We start from the raw sequence: 15,992 nt of genomic DNA on the forward strand, positions 1-15,992 counted from the left end.
AATGCTGGATGAAGAAAATGAATGCAAGGCGAATTAAAACATAGTGAAGACTGCTATATTATCAAATTCAATAAATAAATCTTACAAACAAACATAGAGCACCGAAAATACATATGCATTTTCTCTTTTCACTAAACAATTGTTGAGATTTTAAGATGTCCATGTCATATAGTGCGTATTTTTGTCCGCAGTGCACATATACTTAGGTAAAGTCCGAAGTCCATAGTCATAGTAGTAACCGATATATAATGGTCGGCCTAGCTGAATGGATTATATATATATAAAATTTTAAGAAAGCTTCTATGGGAAAAATAAAAAACAGTTGATAGATACAAAATTTTTACAGAGAGAGAGAGAGACATAAATGAGTTTATAAATTAGCACTTGGAACTAGGTCCCCAAGACCAAGAGATCAATGAACTAAAGGAATTCACCCTTATAATAGGGTTATGTGCAAGTTGTCGTTCACTTGACAATTGGTTTATGGTGATATTGCCTTGTATCTGAGTATTGTTTCCAGGGTTCTGTTCCTTTTCCAAATCCAACAAGTTAGTGAGTGACTCTATCCTCGAAAGATACTCGTTTTGATCAACGATTTGAACTTCTTCATCATCATCACTAAGCAATTGTCTGTGAAGGTTATTCAAACTTTGATCATAATCTGAAAGAGGACTCCCAAGAGCTGATAAATTATAGTTTTGATTAAACATGTCTGGATTTACTTGGGTTATTGTATTAATAGAATGTGACCCTCGAATTTGATCCCTCATTGGAGCATATGGATAATTGATCATTTCTGGTGTTGTTGTAGGAATAGAATGTGGCCCTTGAATTTGATCTCTCATAAGAACATATGGGTAATTGATCATTCCTGGTGTTGTTGTAGGAATAGAATGTGGCCCTTGAATTGGATCTCTCATTGGAGCATATGGATAATTGACAATTTCTAGATTATGTATTGCCATCATTGAATATTCAGATCCTTGGTTGTTGATGATATGATTTGAATGCAAAGAGAAATTCGTAACTGATGGTGGAGAACTTGAATCCTTAACAGCAATGCATGGTCGTTTTGCCTGTTGATATGCTTGAACTTGTTGCCAATCTGATATTGATGAAGCCAAATCATTAACACCAAGGCACGGTCGCTTAGCTTGTTGATGTGCTTGAACTTGTTCAATATCAACCAATGGTGTGGTGGCACTTGAGTAATTGTAGTTAAAGTACTGTGAACTAAGACTTGGGAAAGGTTGTTTGCTCAACTCACACAAGGTGTCGGATTCTAGGAGCTTCTTGTAGTTTTTTTCAAGTACTCCTGGACTAAATTCAAGATAATGAATCCTGAGATAGTAAATGAACAACAAAATTCATTAGTTTACTTAGCAATAATATTCTTTACTCGCACTGTAATTATTAGAACATGATGAAATTAATATTTGTGATAATAATATGTGTAAATAAATATGACAAGAGTAACAAGTGCAGTAATGAATTAGTTACCACATTTTGTTAAGAGCCATATATATGAGATATCTAATGTCAATAGAGGAATTTAAAAAATTAAAAAATGATTAAAAAAATACCTATGTTTTAGTGCTTGACTATTAGTGAAGTCTGAACTGATATTCCACATAGTTTTCTTTCGTGTTTCTGGACTGCTTTCTTCAAAGAATGAAGGTGGATTGTTAAGCTGAAAAAAATTTCACCACATCAAATTAATGAGACTCAGAAATTTTCTAACTCTCAATTTCATTAAAAAAAATTATGAAATTAAGATTGAGAAACTAACCTCAATTTCAAGAATTCCAGCTGCATTTTTCCCAATTCTAGCTCTTATTGCTGAAATACTAGACCACTTTATTTCCATTTTTTTCTTCAAAGCTGATTGATCTTGACGAAATTCCAATGCTAGCTTTTTGGTTGCAAAATAACACTTTACCACCAAATATTTAGCAACTCCCTACACATTTTAAAATTTATTGTGAATTTTTTTTTTCTCATCTCCAATATTTATTACGGTCTATTTAAATTATGAGTATTGCGTACCTTCCATGTGCCAATTTTGAGTTTCTTTGCATTGAAGTTCAAAGGCTTCAAGTACTTCTCGGCATGTTCACTATCTTTGGCTTGAAACTGACCATGATGTGAACTATGATTAGTCGTCTCATCAACATATTCAGTTTTTTCTTCATCAGTGTTTAAAATCCTGTTTATCAAGTTTACGAAAGAGTAACTCTTTGTAAGCTTTAAACCCAAAGGACCCTTGCTGATAACAACTTCACTGTCCAAGTCATCCTACAAATTATGAAGATATTGGCGAAGAAAGAAAAAGAAAAATAAAAAGAAAAAGTTAAAATCTAAGATAGATATATATATAATAGAAGAAAAATTCAACGTAAACCAATGCATGCACCATCATAAACCATGGAAGATCATACACGTACATAGTCCAACAGATGCACCAAAAGGCTAAATCAATGTATTAACTTTTAAGAGTATAGTTATAACACACACATGTGAAACAAAAATTCATTCAATGACATCTAGCTCTCTATAATATAGACAAAAAAGGGTTGCCATAATCAAACATTAGTATAGAGAGAAGCATTGTTCAACAATCACACCCGAAAAAGGAGAACCAAGAATGAATAATATTAAACTCTATGGCTATGAGTTATATACTTAAACCCCATGACAAAAATAAAAAATCAACAATGCAAGCAGTGTTATGTTATACATTAGACATATATAAAATAGTTGACACAGTACATACCTCCAAATCAATAATCTCTACCAGTTGTGGCATCTGTTTATCATTGTAATTGACAGATTCTGAGATTTGAAGCCCATGATTATAGGCATAGGCATAGCCACCCTGAAACTGCTGTTGATAATTAGAGAAACCACCACCACCACTGAAAAACTGCTTCTTCTCCATGTTGCAATTGTTTCTGTATTCTATTTTCTGTTTAGTTTGTCTGATGTTTACAAATCATTAACATTTGGGTCAAGTTCTATATTAAATCAGCGCCGACTTAATTATTAAGGAGGGAAAGGCGGTAAAGTTTATTAATTCCGAGTAGAAATGGGAAAAGCCAAAACAAATAGAGGCAAAGCATCACAATTTACACATACCAATGATGTCACCAACATTAATTGGAATAGATAGGATAAAATATGTGATTTTTTTTTTTTTTTTTTTTGGAAAAGAAAGATAGAAGTAGGTGATCGTTAATGGATAGCTTGTAGTTATTATTAAAGAAAAAATTTCCTTATATTGGAATAAAAAGTAAAATAACCCCTATACATGCAACATGGATTTTTCTTTTTAAAAAATCACAAATTGGGGGTCCTTACATTACCTTCCGATCGATAAATAGTAAATACCTTATAGCTAGATACAAACACCTTATTCAATTGCTTGCAAGAATAATCCACACAGAAAATCCTTTAGAGCCATCTTTTCTTGGTTTAAAAGAAAAAACAAAACAAAAAAAAAATCTAAAAGGCTTAAGTAAACTAGTTAAGAAACTAATGGAATATTAAGCTTCATGAGGTCTTTTAAATATATGCAGGGCAGGAAAAGTGGAAAAAAACAACACCAAATTCACAACATAATTTATAACAAATCTCATAGTGTTTGAGGTGACAAATTGTTAATTGTAGATAATAAAATAGTGTTAGTAGTGAGCGCATATTGTGAATTTACTAATTCAGCAGTTGTGAATTTTTTTTAATGAAAATTGTTGTGTTTGTAACATTGCTCATATGAAAAATATCTTCTTTCTTCTATCCTCCATAGAAAAACATTAGCGCACAAGCTATAGTTCCAACTCAACCATCATGATTTGGAATTTGATGGTTCTGAGGCTTCAGCTCTTCATCACCAAAGTAGCACCATCAGTGTGAATATTTGTTTCTAAACTCAGGGCTTGATCAAACTTTAAATTTAGGTTTTCTGTTTAGATCAAAGTTGATTTTTGATAGTGGCTTATATATTGAAAATCATAAAAGTTCAATCTAACATGTTTACTTACAATCGGTTGGCTCCTAGGTTTTCATGCCCTACATTCAAACCTATAAAAGGCATCTTATAAGCATTCATGATTTCAATTGATTAAGCCACAGTCAAAAATCAATATTCAATTGATTGATCAAAAGGCTGTTGAAACCTTATGTTTGATCAATCGAATGACAATTGAAATCTTGAATAAAGGTCTTTTTTGAACTACATTTTGGACCTTTTGAACTTGGACCTTTGACAATGCATGACAAACTCAATATATTTTACACTATCATGGAATTTGTCAATCTAAATCGTAACACACCTTAAGACTCAAATTGTATTGAGTCGGCCTCGTAATGAAGTAATCTGGTCTAGTGAGGTATTCAATAAGCAAACATGTAACGTGATAGAGAATTCTCATTTGTTTTGATGTTTAAATTGAAGGTGTTCAACATGGATTTTACTCTTACTAAAAGATCTTTTATTTAGAAGTTCTAAATAATACAATGATTTACAAAGATCTCAATACGGATCAGTTTATATGGTTTTCAGAGAGAGTTCAATCCAGCTATGCTAAAAGTGGTATAGGCCGCTTAAGGCCTGCAGGCTTGTTCAACTAGTTTGGAACTTCCGCATTATATCAATCCCAATGGTTGCAATGGTATTCTATACACGTACAAACAAAAAGGTCTTACCGTTAAGGTTTCAAATATTTCTTACCAATTATCTTCAAACTTTTAAGAACACTAAGTAGTAACTATTTGATGATGTTTATTCTTCATTATTAATGCCATATTAATTTCACATTCCCAACAAAAGGGTACAATTTCCATTTCTTTGAGTAGCAGCATGGTTTAATCAAAACATTAATTAAATTGGATGAAGTACGTTATTATTAATACATACATAAACTCATTTTAGTATGTAGTTATTACAGTAAAACATTAGTCCTTATTTGATGAGAAAACAAACAAATCCATAATTATAATATTATACAACATATATTTTTATTTTGTTTTATAAATCACAAATTTTCTCCTTAATCTAAGTGTCTTCACATTACCTCCCTATAAATACAAAACCAGCATGGTTGAAATGGTTGCACGAAGAATCCACAACATATAATGCTGTTGGACCCAAATCTTTTGGTTTGATAGGTAAACCAATAAATATAAAATATCTTAATAATAAAATAATTAAGAAACCATAGCTTCTTTTTATTTTTTTATTTTATGAGAAGATACTGTAGTTACTAGATAAAAGTAATTGTGCATCATACCTTCGAAATGAAGGTAAAATCCAAAGGAGTGGCGCTTTTATGGACCAAGTAATGGCCTGTTGTCCCTTCTCTTGAGCTTTACTAAAATTCTCTTTTTTGTTTCGTTCCACAAGTTAATGTTGGTCAGACCCTTACAGTTTCGACTATTAGATTTTACCAGTATTGCAATTTTTTGGTCCTTTTTACAAGCCCTTTCTACGGACAGATTGAATATTGAGATTTACAGGGATTCCTAGATAGCAAACGAAGAGCTCCATTGTACAGGGGCAGGTAAACATCTATTCTCGCTTATCTTCCTCAAGATCTTCTCCAAGCCCAGCACTCAGGCCCTTCCTTTCCAGCTTACCCGCCACATCCCCGCTCACCAATGCACCACTTGTCAATGAGATACCCTCCTCATCAAAGTCATCTCCTGTCTCCTCTAAATATGCATATCTACAAGTCCACCACCAAATTAAGAGTAGTATATTAATGTGATTGTTTTAAAAAATATAAGAAAAGCAAAGATACTAATATGGTGACTACCATTTATATTCTCAAACCATCCACCAAAAGAACTAAAGAAGAGAAAGGAAAAACGAACACTTTGGAAAGTTAGGTCCATAAAATGACACTTGACCTAGAGAACTCCCATCTTTCTTGGTATTGTAGCACAATTGACAGTTGCTTGAAACCAGATTTGTCTTAATTCTCCAAAGTGAAGTTAAAATTCCTAGCATTACCTATTTAATTAGGTGAATTCACACTTCAGATGATATTTACAAAAGGAAGTCATTCCATTACCTTTTATACAACTATAATTTATCCATAGAAATCATGAAACTTAAACAAGGAAATATCAGGAGAATGTTAGTTACTGTTTTGGTCAATTTAATTTTTTCTTTTACTATTCTCTCTTAATCACTGAATCCTGCACACATATGATCCTGTATAAACCATTAGAGGCAAAACAAACCATCACCGCCCAGGAAGCATGTGCAGCAAGTAAAAAAACATAAAAGAAGAATCAAGTGGTATGTCAGAGCAAGTACCTAGTTGGGTTACGTGAAGGAGCCCAGAGGATACATATTACCACCAAGAGAAAGTACGCAAGTAGAATCCAGAATGCTGGAATGATCCAGGCAATTTGCCACAGCTCACTCAAAGGGTCAGTTGCATTGAAGTATAGCTGAGTCAACACAAGTCAAAAGGAACCTAGTTATCAGTATTCTTCAAGATCAATATGTAAATGAGAATACAAAACAATCCACCAAATTTCATCTATTGATGTAACTTGTGGAATTGCATATTATTTGGCCAACACAAGAATTACCTCAAAGCCAATCCAAGCAATAGAGAGCAGCACAGATGCTGCAAGAGAATTAGTAAATTTGCGATAGAGTTCCAGTTTAGCTGTGTTTCTCCTTACCTGCATCCACAATAACCAGAGTAGAGCATGCAAAAATTTCATATCAAATATTGCACCAAGATAGACAGAATGTTCAGGATTTAAGCTGATAAAATTATATATTGCTTAAGATTACAAAAATGTTATATAACTAACCACTTGCATATTCTTAAAGATACTGGGATATTTGTTAGGGACAAGCCACATCCATAGACATGTAAATACATCCACACACATCATTATACACAGATATTTTCATCATAACATTTTATTGTTGGTGTGCTCCTAAGATCTATGCCAAAAAAAAAAAAAAATTGGGAGACATAAATAATTCAAATTGTGGCAAGAGGATGGGCCAGTTAGCCAGGTTTGCATTCAGAGAGCTAGCCTCGAATAAACTTTAATGGGATTTATCTAGAACACAACCATGAAACAATGTCACAACTTTTGTACTACAATATAATAATTTTTTTATACCAAGATATGCTCTACTCAATAAAAACTAGCATTCTTCACAAATTCATATCAATGCACAGAATTATTTTAATTTTGAGCTAAAAGGTTTACAGCTAGAGTTAACAATATGGATAATATATCCAATCAATTCCTTGTTGATTGAAAGGAATTCCTGAGGCCCAATAAACAAATAAATGTGCCTAAAACAAGCTTAGGAAGTAGGCATAAGAAAAGAGCAATAGACTGGACCAACCAACAAAAATGATACACCAAAGCTATGCTGCTATGGAACTTCATATGGGTCTTTTATCAAATTGCAATCGCTTACCAAATCTACAAAACTTTGGCATGAGTCTTTTGTTGAAATGTAATGGCCTAAATTTTTTTCTTTTTTTCCCAATAATTTAATGGTGGATAAATCAAATAAAGTATGTCTACCCAACATCAAGAACCATTGCCCATGGATAAAGATTAACCATTACAACAACAACAACTAAATTTTAGTGATGCGTCATCCATTGGTTCCTTTTAAGATTTATACTTAAGCATTGGTAGCGTGGAAATAGGAACAGATGAAATAGAAAGTTACCTGAAGTTTTTCTAGAGTTCTTGATAATGATGAGAAAATCCATAGAATAAAGCAGGAATCCAGGAAAGCGACAGGTAGGACCCAAAATAACTTTGTCTTTCCAGAAAAATCATTAATGTTCCCCAAGTGTTCAACTAGCTCAAGTGCCTCTGTTGCAAAAAAATATACTGCACCAAGAAGAAGTACTCTAGAGGTTAAACCACCGAGAGTTGGCTTCACCACACCATAGCCCATTGATACAACCAAAAGAAGAAGGCGAGACAAAGTCTTCTTTACAGAGCTAAAAGTTACAGCCCACAAAGTAATGGCCATAGGTCGACGTCCAGTTGAATTGAAATTGACATATTCAAAGTACCAGACAGCCATTTCACACATTCCTAGAGCAATTACAGCTGTAATGTGGTAGTGCAATTGTGTAATATCCCTCCAGAATTGAACAAACCTTAGAAACCAGAGTAGACCAAGTAAAAGGTAAGCTAAAGACATGAAACCATAGAATGTCATCAAAGGAGCCATCTTCCCAGGTAAATAACCATCTGGGTTCCTCCACACAGTCCTTCCTTTGATTAATGTGCCCTTAAGATTCGGATCACAAAACATAAAATAAAGGTAGTACATTCCAGTACTATTTATTTCAACATCTGTGGTATCTACTTTAGTTTCTCTATTATTTCCTGCAAAGAAGGTTTTAATGCGTTTAGGCCAGTCAGGATTATCCTTATTTTTTTGTATAATAACCTCTCCTAATTTGCAGGATCCAGCATCTGCAAGCCTCGGGTTGCAGCATATCAAATTGGAGTTTAGGAAAGAACCTCCAATCCTTTTCCTGTCTTTTACCTCAAGTATGATAGCTTCCACCAACCCCGTGTTCTGTTGCATCTCAGGCTGCTTACTAGCAGACTCTTCCGTCCTCACAAAAGTAACAGTTTCAAACCTGAAATTTGACAACAACAGTTCCATCCCCAACAAATAAAACTCCCAGCATTGCAAGTTTCAGCACATATGATAAAACATGGATGTCAAAACCGAATTTTTTAAGTCTATTTATATGTATAGCTTAATAAAAATACATTTTATATAGACTTGATATCAAATTATAATTTGTAATTTATAGGTAACATAAATAGTCCATTTTTGTAGCAAAACTATATATAATATTTAACAATACAACATTGTTCAATCAAATTTTATAAGTTCATAAGAGAGAATCATTCCTTTCACCTAATAATAGATTATTAATCATTAGAATAAATTTGTGAAGTGGTATAAATTCTAGCCATAGTTCAATCAAGTAGCTTGTGATCAAGCATGAAAATCTGGGCTTGTGTTTTAATACTTGGCTCGGATCATTTACTGCCCTAGACAGATCAAATTCTTTAAAAAATCTATGATCATATAGGATCTATTTGGTTAAGCATTTCGGGAGCGTTTTTAAAACCCAAAACTCTGCTTTGCTTTTGTAACAACAATTCCTCATAGTTTTTTTTACAAACGCTCATTTTAAACTCAAAACACCATTTTTGAACGGCTTATACAAACGCACTTATGCACCCTATAATTTCATAAGCACAATCTGATACACAAAATTTCTTTCAGTTCACAAGCTAAGCTGGATTACTAGAGTAGAGCATGAAATTAAGGCTGTAAACAGAAAATTAAGTGATAATCTAGTTTGATTATGAAGCAATTAAGTCAAAAATTAAAGAGAGAGATAGAGAGTAACCTGATGAAGGACTTGCCCTTAAGGGTAGGGTTATTGTTGTTGCCAGTATCTTGGGAAATTGAGGAGGAGTGGAGGAGCTTCGAAGCGTAAAGGCCTTCACTGCCGCCATGGAAGAAAAAAGCATTTGAGTCATTTGACTGTGGAATAAACCCTTCGTTTCTGTATTCGTGGATCGAACCCCTCACTCCATTAACGCACATCAACAACGCTACAATCAAAAACCCTAAATCCATGCCTCTCCCTAATTTCCCTCTCTCTCTCTCTCTCTCTCTCTCTCTCTCTCTATAGAGAGCGACCTTTGAAGAAGAAGAAGAAGGAGGAACCAACTGTGAATTTAGGACGACGACTGTGACGTGGCTGTTTGGTACAATAGTAAGACTCTGTTTTCTCAGATATTTAAAACGATGCCGTTTTTGCTTTTAGTGTGTGGGTGTGCCGGCCAGACCTGGGCCCAATGGGCCTGGGCTTGGGGGTGGTGGTGTGATCAATATGATTGGGCTGTCAAAATTTTAAGGTTTTATTAGATAAATTGTTTTTTAAATAAATGTTATCTAATTGCAATTGATAAGGATGAAATTTTCTGTAAATTTGAATGTGATTGTTATCTAGTAAAGTTTTATACTTAATGGATTAGTTGTATAAGGAATGTTGGGAGAGAATTTGATCAGGCTGGATTAGAAGATGTGTGTTCAACTAGTTTGGGACATCTTGCATTATCAATCCCAATTGTTGCTTCTATCAAAAAATAAAATTAATATATTAAAAAAAAAAAAAGGTCATTTGAGGTTACCATAAAATTTTCAAATATTTATTACTAATTAACTTCAAAGTTTCTTCTAAAAAAACAGTTCAAAGTATTAAGAACACTAAGTTGTGACTATTTGATGATTTTATGCTTCATCAGTAATAATGCCATAATAACTTGGTCAAAGCCTAAACAGAGAAAGGCAAAGCTTTCCTTGTCGGATTTGTGCACCATTTTCATTTATAATTCATCTATATTGTTTGTTTATTTTTTTCCCTTTCCTTTTAGGTTCAAGATAGATCGGTTTATATAATTTTGAGAGAGAATTTGATTCAGTTGGGTTAAAAGTGGCATAAGCCTACTTAAGGCCTGCATGTTTGTTCAACTAGTTTGGGACTTTGGAAAAAATTATTAGGTCTACCAAGAAAATTGCTAAAGTGATTCTCCCAACCAATGAAACAATATCACATATGCAAATGTGTAAATCAATTTCCTAATCAGCACAATAAATAAAAAATAAAATTACCAATGCCACATTTGCATAAATTGCAAAGTTTTATTAGTTGGGACCGATCAACCTAATTATTACTCAAACTTGGTAACTTTTGCATTATATCAATGATCAATCCCAATAGTTGCACTCAAAAAAAAAATCCCAATAGTTGCAATCTATACACATACGAACAAAAAGGTCGTACCATAATACTTTCAAACATTTATTAACAATTAACAAAAAAAAATCTGGTTCATCGAATTGTAATTTGAAAATCCCATGTGTGATTGTTGTAAATCAGCGCCTGAAGACCAACTGCATGCCCTTTGGTCATGTCTGGAGCTTGATATCATTTGGTCTGATGCTTCTGCCTGGAATTTTTGCGTGACCTCCTCTTTTGATTTTTTTAAAGGATTCGTTCAGTGGATTTTCCAACGTCAGAATCAACCAGAGCTTTTGCAGTTATGGTTTGGTCGATTTGGTCCCAACGAAATCAAATTCGGCTTCATCAACCTAGTTGCAACTCTAATCTTTTAGACCAGAATTCTAAAGATTGCCTTGAGGAGTCTCAAGCTCTGAAGCACCGACGTGGCGATGCTGCGTGTTTTTTAAGAATATTTTAATAGTAAAAATATATAGAAAATATAAATAAAAATATTTTTAATAATTTTTTAATTGCCGCACCCGCACCTTACTTTTTCAAAAATTGCCGAGCTTCGCACCCGCACCTGCACCCGAATCTAGAAACGCACCTGTGCTTCATAGGTTTCAAGTGGTTCAGCCTAGGTTGAAGCCACCTAATCAGCCCCCCTGTATTCAATGGGATCCCCCACCTATTAAGTTGCTAAAAATTAATTTCGACGATGCTATTTTCTCTGAGTCCAATTGCTCCGGTGCTGGAGTGGTGATTCGTAACCATCAAGATCTTGTTATTGCCTCTCTCTTGCAAAAAATTTCCCAAGCCTTTGCCCCCCTGGAGGTCGAGGCCTTTGCTGCTACACGGGCTTTGGAGTTTGCTATTGAGTTAGGAATTACACATGTTGTTTTGGAAGGTGATTCCCTAATGTTGATTCAAGCTCTGAAAGATGGTTGTGTACTTGTGTTGATCTATTTCCTTGTGGTTTGCTTTTGGATGATGTTCAATATAGGTCTAATTTTTTTACTCAATTGCATTCTCTCATATTAAAAGAGAAGGTAATAAGGTAGCTCATTGTTTGGCTTGATTCGCTGTTAATGTGCCAAGTTTTTTATTTTGGATGGAGGATATTCCATCACAATCTTTTTCTGTACTCCAGGCTGATTCAGCCGGTGTTTCTTAATTTTTTAATACACTATCTTTTTCCTCAAAAAAAAAAAAATTCAAACTTCAACAAGCAAATTTCCTCCTTAATCAGCGCATCTTCACATTACCTCCATATAAATATAAGTATCCTATAGATATTATAAAGGGTAAATTACAAGTTTGGTCCCTAACTTTTACATTTTTTTTTCAATTTAGTCCCTAACGTTTCAAATGTTTCAATTTAGTCTCAACATTTTTTTATATTATGTCAAAATAGTCCATGTCGTTAAGTAGTGGATGGAAAAACTGACGTGACTATTAATGAGATTAAAATATTATTTTTATGCCACATAAGATGCCATGTGTCCCTAATTTAAAAATAAAATATTTAGAATTAATTTATTTTCATATTTGAAAGTTTTCTCTTCTTTTCCTTTGCTTTCTTGGTAACCAAACAAGTTAAAAACCCAAAATTCAAAACCCAATTTCCATCCTTTTCCCACATTTTTCCAAGGTTTTCATAATTTCTCTAGCCATAAAAAACCTCCAGTAGAGAAACACTAAACAATAAATGAATTTGTCTAATTGTTTTTCTCTCACCTCTTCTTTCTCTCACATGGATTTGGTAATGCCAAAGCTAAAGTGTGTAATGGGAATGGGAAGACATGCCTAGTGGAAAGCTACAATGAAGTACGCAGATGACATGATTGGTTTGGCTTTCGTGCAATTTAGCTCTAAGAAGAAGTGTAAGGAAAGTATTGGTGGCAGTGAGGGTGTGAATTTGGGAGAGATTGCTTGGAATATGAGGGGTGTTGAGGGCAAATGGGTCATTGTCAAAGTTCATGAAGGAGGAGATTCAGGAGGTTACGTTGCTGATGGTGTATGTGATGATGATGTTTAGTTGATTTGCTTGGCATTTGGAGGATCATGATTTGCATCATTAGGCAACTTGAATTACTTGCATATTATGGGGAGATCAATCCTCTTGGTGAGTTTTTGATGAGTGAGTGTGGGTCCTGCTTAATTGGGCTTCCTCTATTTTTTTTCTAAGTTTATAATGTGTATTTGTTTGGTTACCATGAAATCAAAGGAAAAGAAAAGAAAATTTTCCAAATCTGAAAATAAACTATTTCTAAATATTTTATTTTATAAATTAAGGAATTGTGGCATCCAATGTGGCAGCTTATATGCCATAAAAAATAATCTATATATATAACTGAAACTTTTGAAACTCTTACAATTTTCTACATCAACACAATATCTAAAAAATTAAAAATAAAATAAAAAATCTATTTCACTCAAAAGCAAAACTGGATACTTATCTTTAAAAAAACAAAAAACAAAATCGAGCTTAAGAGAGACTCACATTTAGGACTCTACAATAACACTTTCCCACCGTCTCTACTCTCTCCTATTTAAGAACTGCTCTCCCTCATTTCTTAGTCTCTTCAAATGTAGCATATCATTGCTCCAGAACGATCCTACCATCATTAACAAAAATACGGAGACCAAAGGCAAGGTGTTGCGTGCCAAGCTGACTATTGAAGATCAAGTTATTGCTACAGCATATCATGATAACGTGACAGACTCTCTAAAACCAACCATTCTCTCTACCTCTCTAAGATCTTCTTTTTATATCCCCGATAGTTTCTGAAAATACATTCCAAACACAAAAGTCTACTCAAAGGCACAGAGAGAGGACAGACACCCATGACGGAGCCATAGTTGCCGTTACCCATCAAAGCCATCACAAGATCTCCATTGTCATAAAAAGCAGGCCCAGTTACCAATGCTTCAAACTCTAGCCCCAGTTTGCACAGGTGAGATGCTCTGTATCCAATTTCTTTTAGTTCTTTTATTGGTGTTGTTGGCATATAATTGGTATTGGTAGTGCTACTGTTGTTGTTGTTGTTGTTGTTGTTGTTTTTTTTTTTTTTTTTTTTTTTGGCTTTAATTTTGTGGACTTTTATCTAGATTCATTTGGCTACCTCTTATAAACTTGATTTTTTGGCCTATTAGGAAGTTTTTTATTGGAAATTTGGGATTTATAGGTAGTGCTACTGTTGTTAGTGTTTTTGAATGTATATTGAAAAGAATTGTGGATACGTGAAAATGGGGTCATATGTCAAGCATGGTACCACAAAATTATGGTGGAGCGACTCAACATCTAAGAGACTATTAATAAAATAAAACCAACCAAATTTGGGCTGGTAGTGGCGAAGGAGATGATTTGTACTCTTGTTTACTTTCAAAGAATAGTTGGTTGAATCAAAATCCAAATAATTGGTGTTAGCTAAATTACCAACCCATGAGTTGTATTGAAATTATATATAAACAAACAAAAGAAAACAATTAGATTATTAGATAGAATCTAGGGATAAAACATAATGATGAGACATTTGAATTTAAATAAAATACAATAGTTGGAACCAAATCCAGTGCAAGTTTATCTGAAAGTTGTAGAAGCTTGAATTGGAATTTTGATTTGCAACATGATTCTGTAGAGGCAACGTGAGCTGTAGATCAAAGGCATTTATCTTAACAGGGTCTAGAGCTTACAAGTAAATAAGTAATCAAATTCAAATAGCACTTTATGCATTTCTGTATAAATAGAAAAATTGTATCCATGAATCATGTACCTATGTAAAAATTAGTACACTGATCACACTCCACACAGATTGAGTAATGAATTTTGCTTTTGATTTTGGTGAGTGAGTGATTCTACTCTAGGTTCTAATTTTAGTTTTCTGAAATTTAGCCGCTGTTAATTATTAAACAAAGAGTTAGAGATGGAATTTGAGAAGTTGCTTGATTAATGCTTTGTTAGTGCTCTTTGATTCATCTTTTCTTTTTCTGCTCACAATTTGTACATGGTTTTTTTCCTTTATGAATTTGTATAGCTATTTAATTGACTAGTTTAGAATTGTTATGGTTTCAATGATGTCCATTGGTTATTTGACTTATTTCTAACTATGATGTTGCTAACTAATTGTCATGTAAGCCAAATCTAAGTTTAATGTTATAATTTTCCTCTACCATTCAAAGATGTTGCATAATAAATATATTCAAGCCTAATTCGTAGACTGTCCAATCATCTAACATAATCTCAACATGTTCTATTGACAAACTTATATCGATGATAATTGAGATGTTATGGATTGGAATCCTATTTTAATTTAAATTTAATTTGATTGATATTTTTCATTCACTAATTTAATGTTTCCTATGAAGGATAAGAATTTCTGAGATTGAAATCCTAATGTACAATTAAAGAGGAAGAAACAAAGGATTGTTTAAATCTTCATAAACTAGTTTTTTCGTGCATCACACGGGTTTCTGACTAGTATTTTAATATTACCGTTAGTCATGTTAGCTTTTTTTATCCACTACTCAATGGCAAAATGTTAGAAATTAAATTGACATATTTGAAATAATAGGGACCAAATTGAAAAACGATGTGAAGGTTAGGGACCAAACTTATACTTTACCCTGTTATAAAACTAATTGGTTCAAATGGCTGTTGGACTCAAATCTTTTGGTAATAAAATAATTAAGAAACTACAGTTACTAGAAAAAAAAATTGTGTTTCAAAGGTTAGATATGAAGGTAAAATTGTATAAAGGGGCATTTTATGGACTAACTAATGGCTTATGTCCCTTCTCTTGAGAAGTGCTAGAATTTGTATGACACCCCATCAAAGCATGGATCATCATTAAAATTATGAATGTTTCAAAATCTCCGACACGATTACTTTCATGGTCTACTCAAATTATTAAGTATGTCACAAATCGCATAGATACGTTGCTATTGAGCCTCATGTGCATTCCATATGGCTTACACTTGCTCTTCAATGTCGTGATTATTACTCAGCCTAGTTTCCATACCATATCACTGAAAAGATTTTACATGTGAATAAAAAATCTGATATATGGCTAGATCTCATGAATAAAAAATCTGATATATGGCTAGATCTCTTTCTAGCACAATAAAATTCTTAAATCCATAAGGGTTTCTTGAATCAACAAAGAAGAC

General features: G+C 33.4%; 1 protein-coding gene across 1 annotated transcript; it reads right to left on the bottom strand.

The window, feature by feature from the left end:
• Positions 1-5,320: 5,320 nt before the first annotated feature.
• On the bottom strand, positions 5,321-9,809 carry LOC126692561 (uncharacterized). The gene is made up of 5 exons (XM_050388199.1): positions 9,441-9,809; positions 7,718-8,651; positions 6,598-6,693; positions 6,317-6,453; positions 5,321-5,720 (listed from the first exon to the last, which is right to left on the bottom strand). The coding sequence occupies exons 1-5, from the start codon at positions 9,671-9,673 to the stop codon at positions 5,564-5,566; spliced, it is 1,557 nt and encodes a 518-aa protein (XP_050244156.1). The 5' UTR covers positions 9,674-9,809; the 3' UTR covers positions 5,321-5,563.
• Positions 9,810-15,992: the final 6,183 nt, after the last annotated feature.

This window comes from Quercus robur, chromosome 7 (genome assembly GCF_932294415.1).
Source record: "Quercus robur chromosome 7, dhQueRobu3.1, whole genome shotgun sequence".
Taxonomy (NCBI): Eukaryota; Viridiplantae; Streptophyta; class Magnoliopsida; order Fagales; family Fagaceae; genus Quercus; species Quercus robur.

Coding starts and splice junctions, on each gene's coding strand:
- LOC126692561 (XM_050388199.1), bottom strand. CDS start 9,673: ATGGATTTAGGGTTTTTGATTGTAGCGTTGTTGATGTGCGTTAATGGA. Junction 6,694..7,717: donor GAACTCTAGAAAAACTTCAG/GTAACTTTCTAT, acceptor TTGTGGATGCAG/GTAAGGAGAAACACAGCTAA. Junction 5,721..6,316: donor CCTTCACGTAACCCAACTAG/GTACTTGCTCTG, acceptor GTGGACTTGTAG/ATATGCATATTTAGAGGAGA.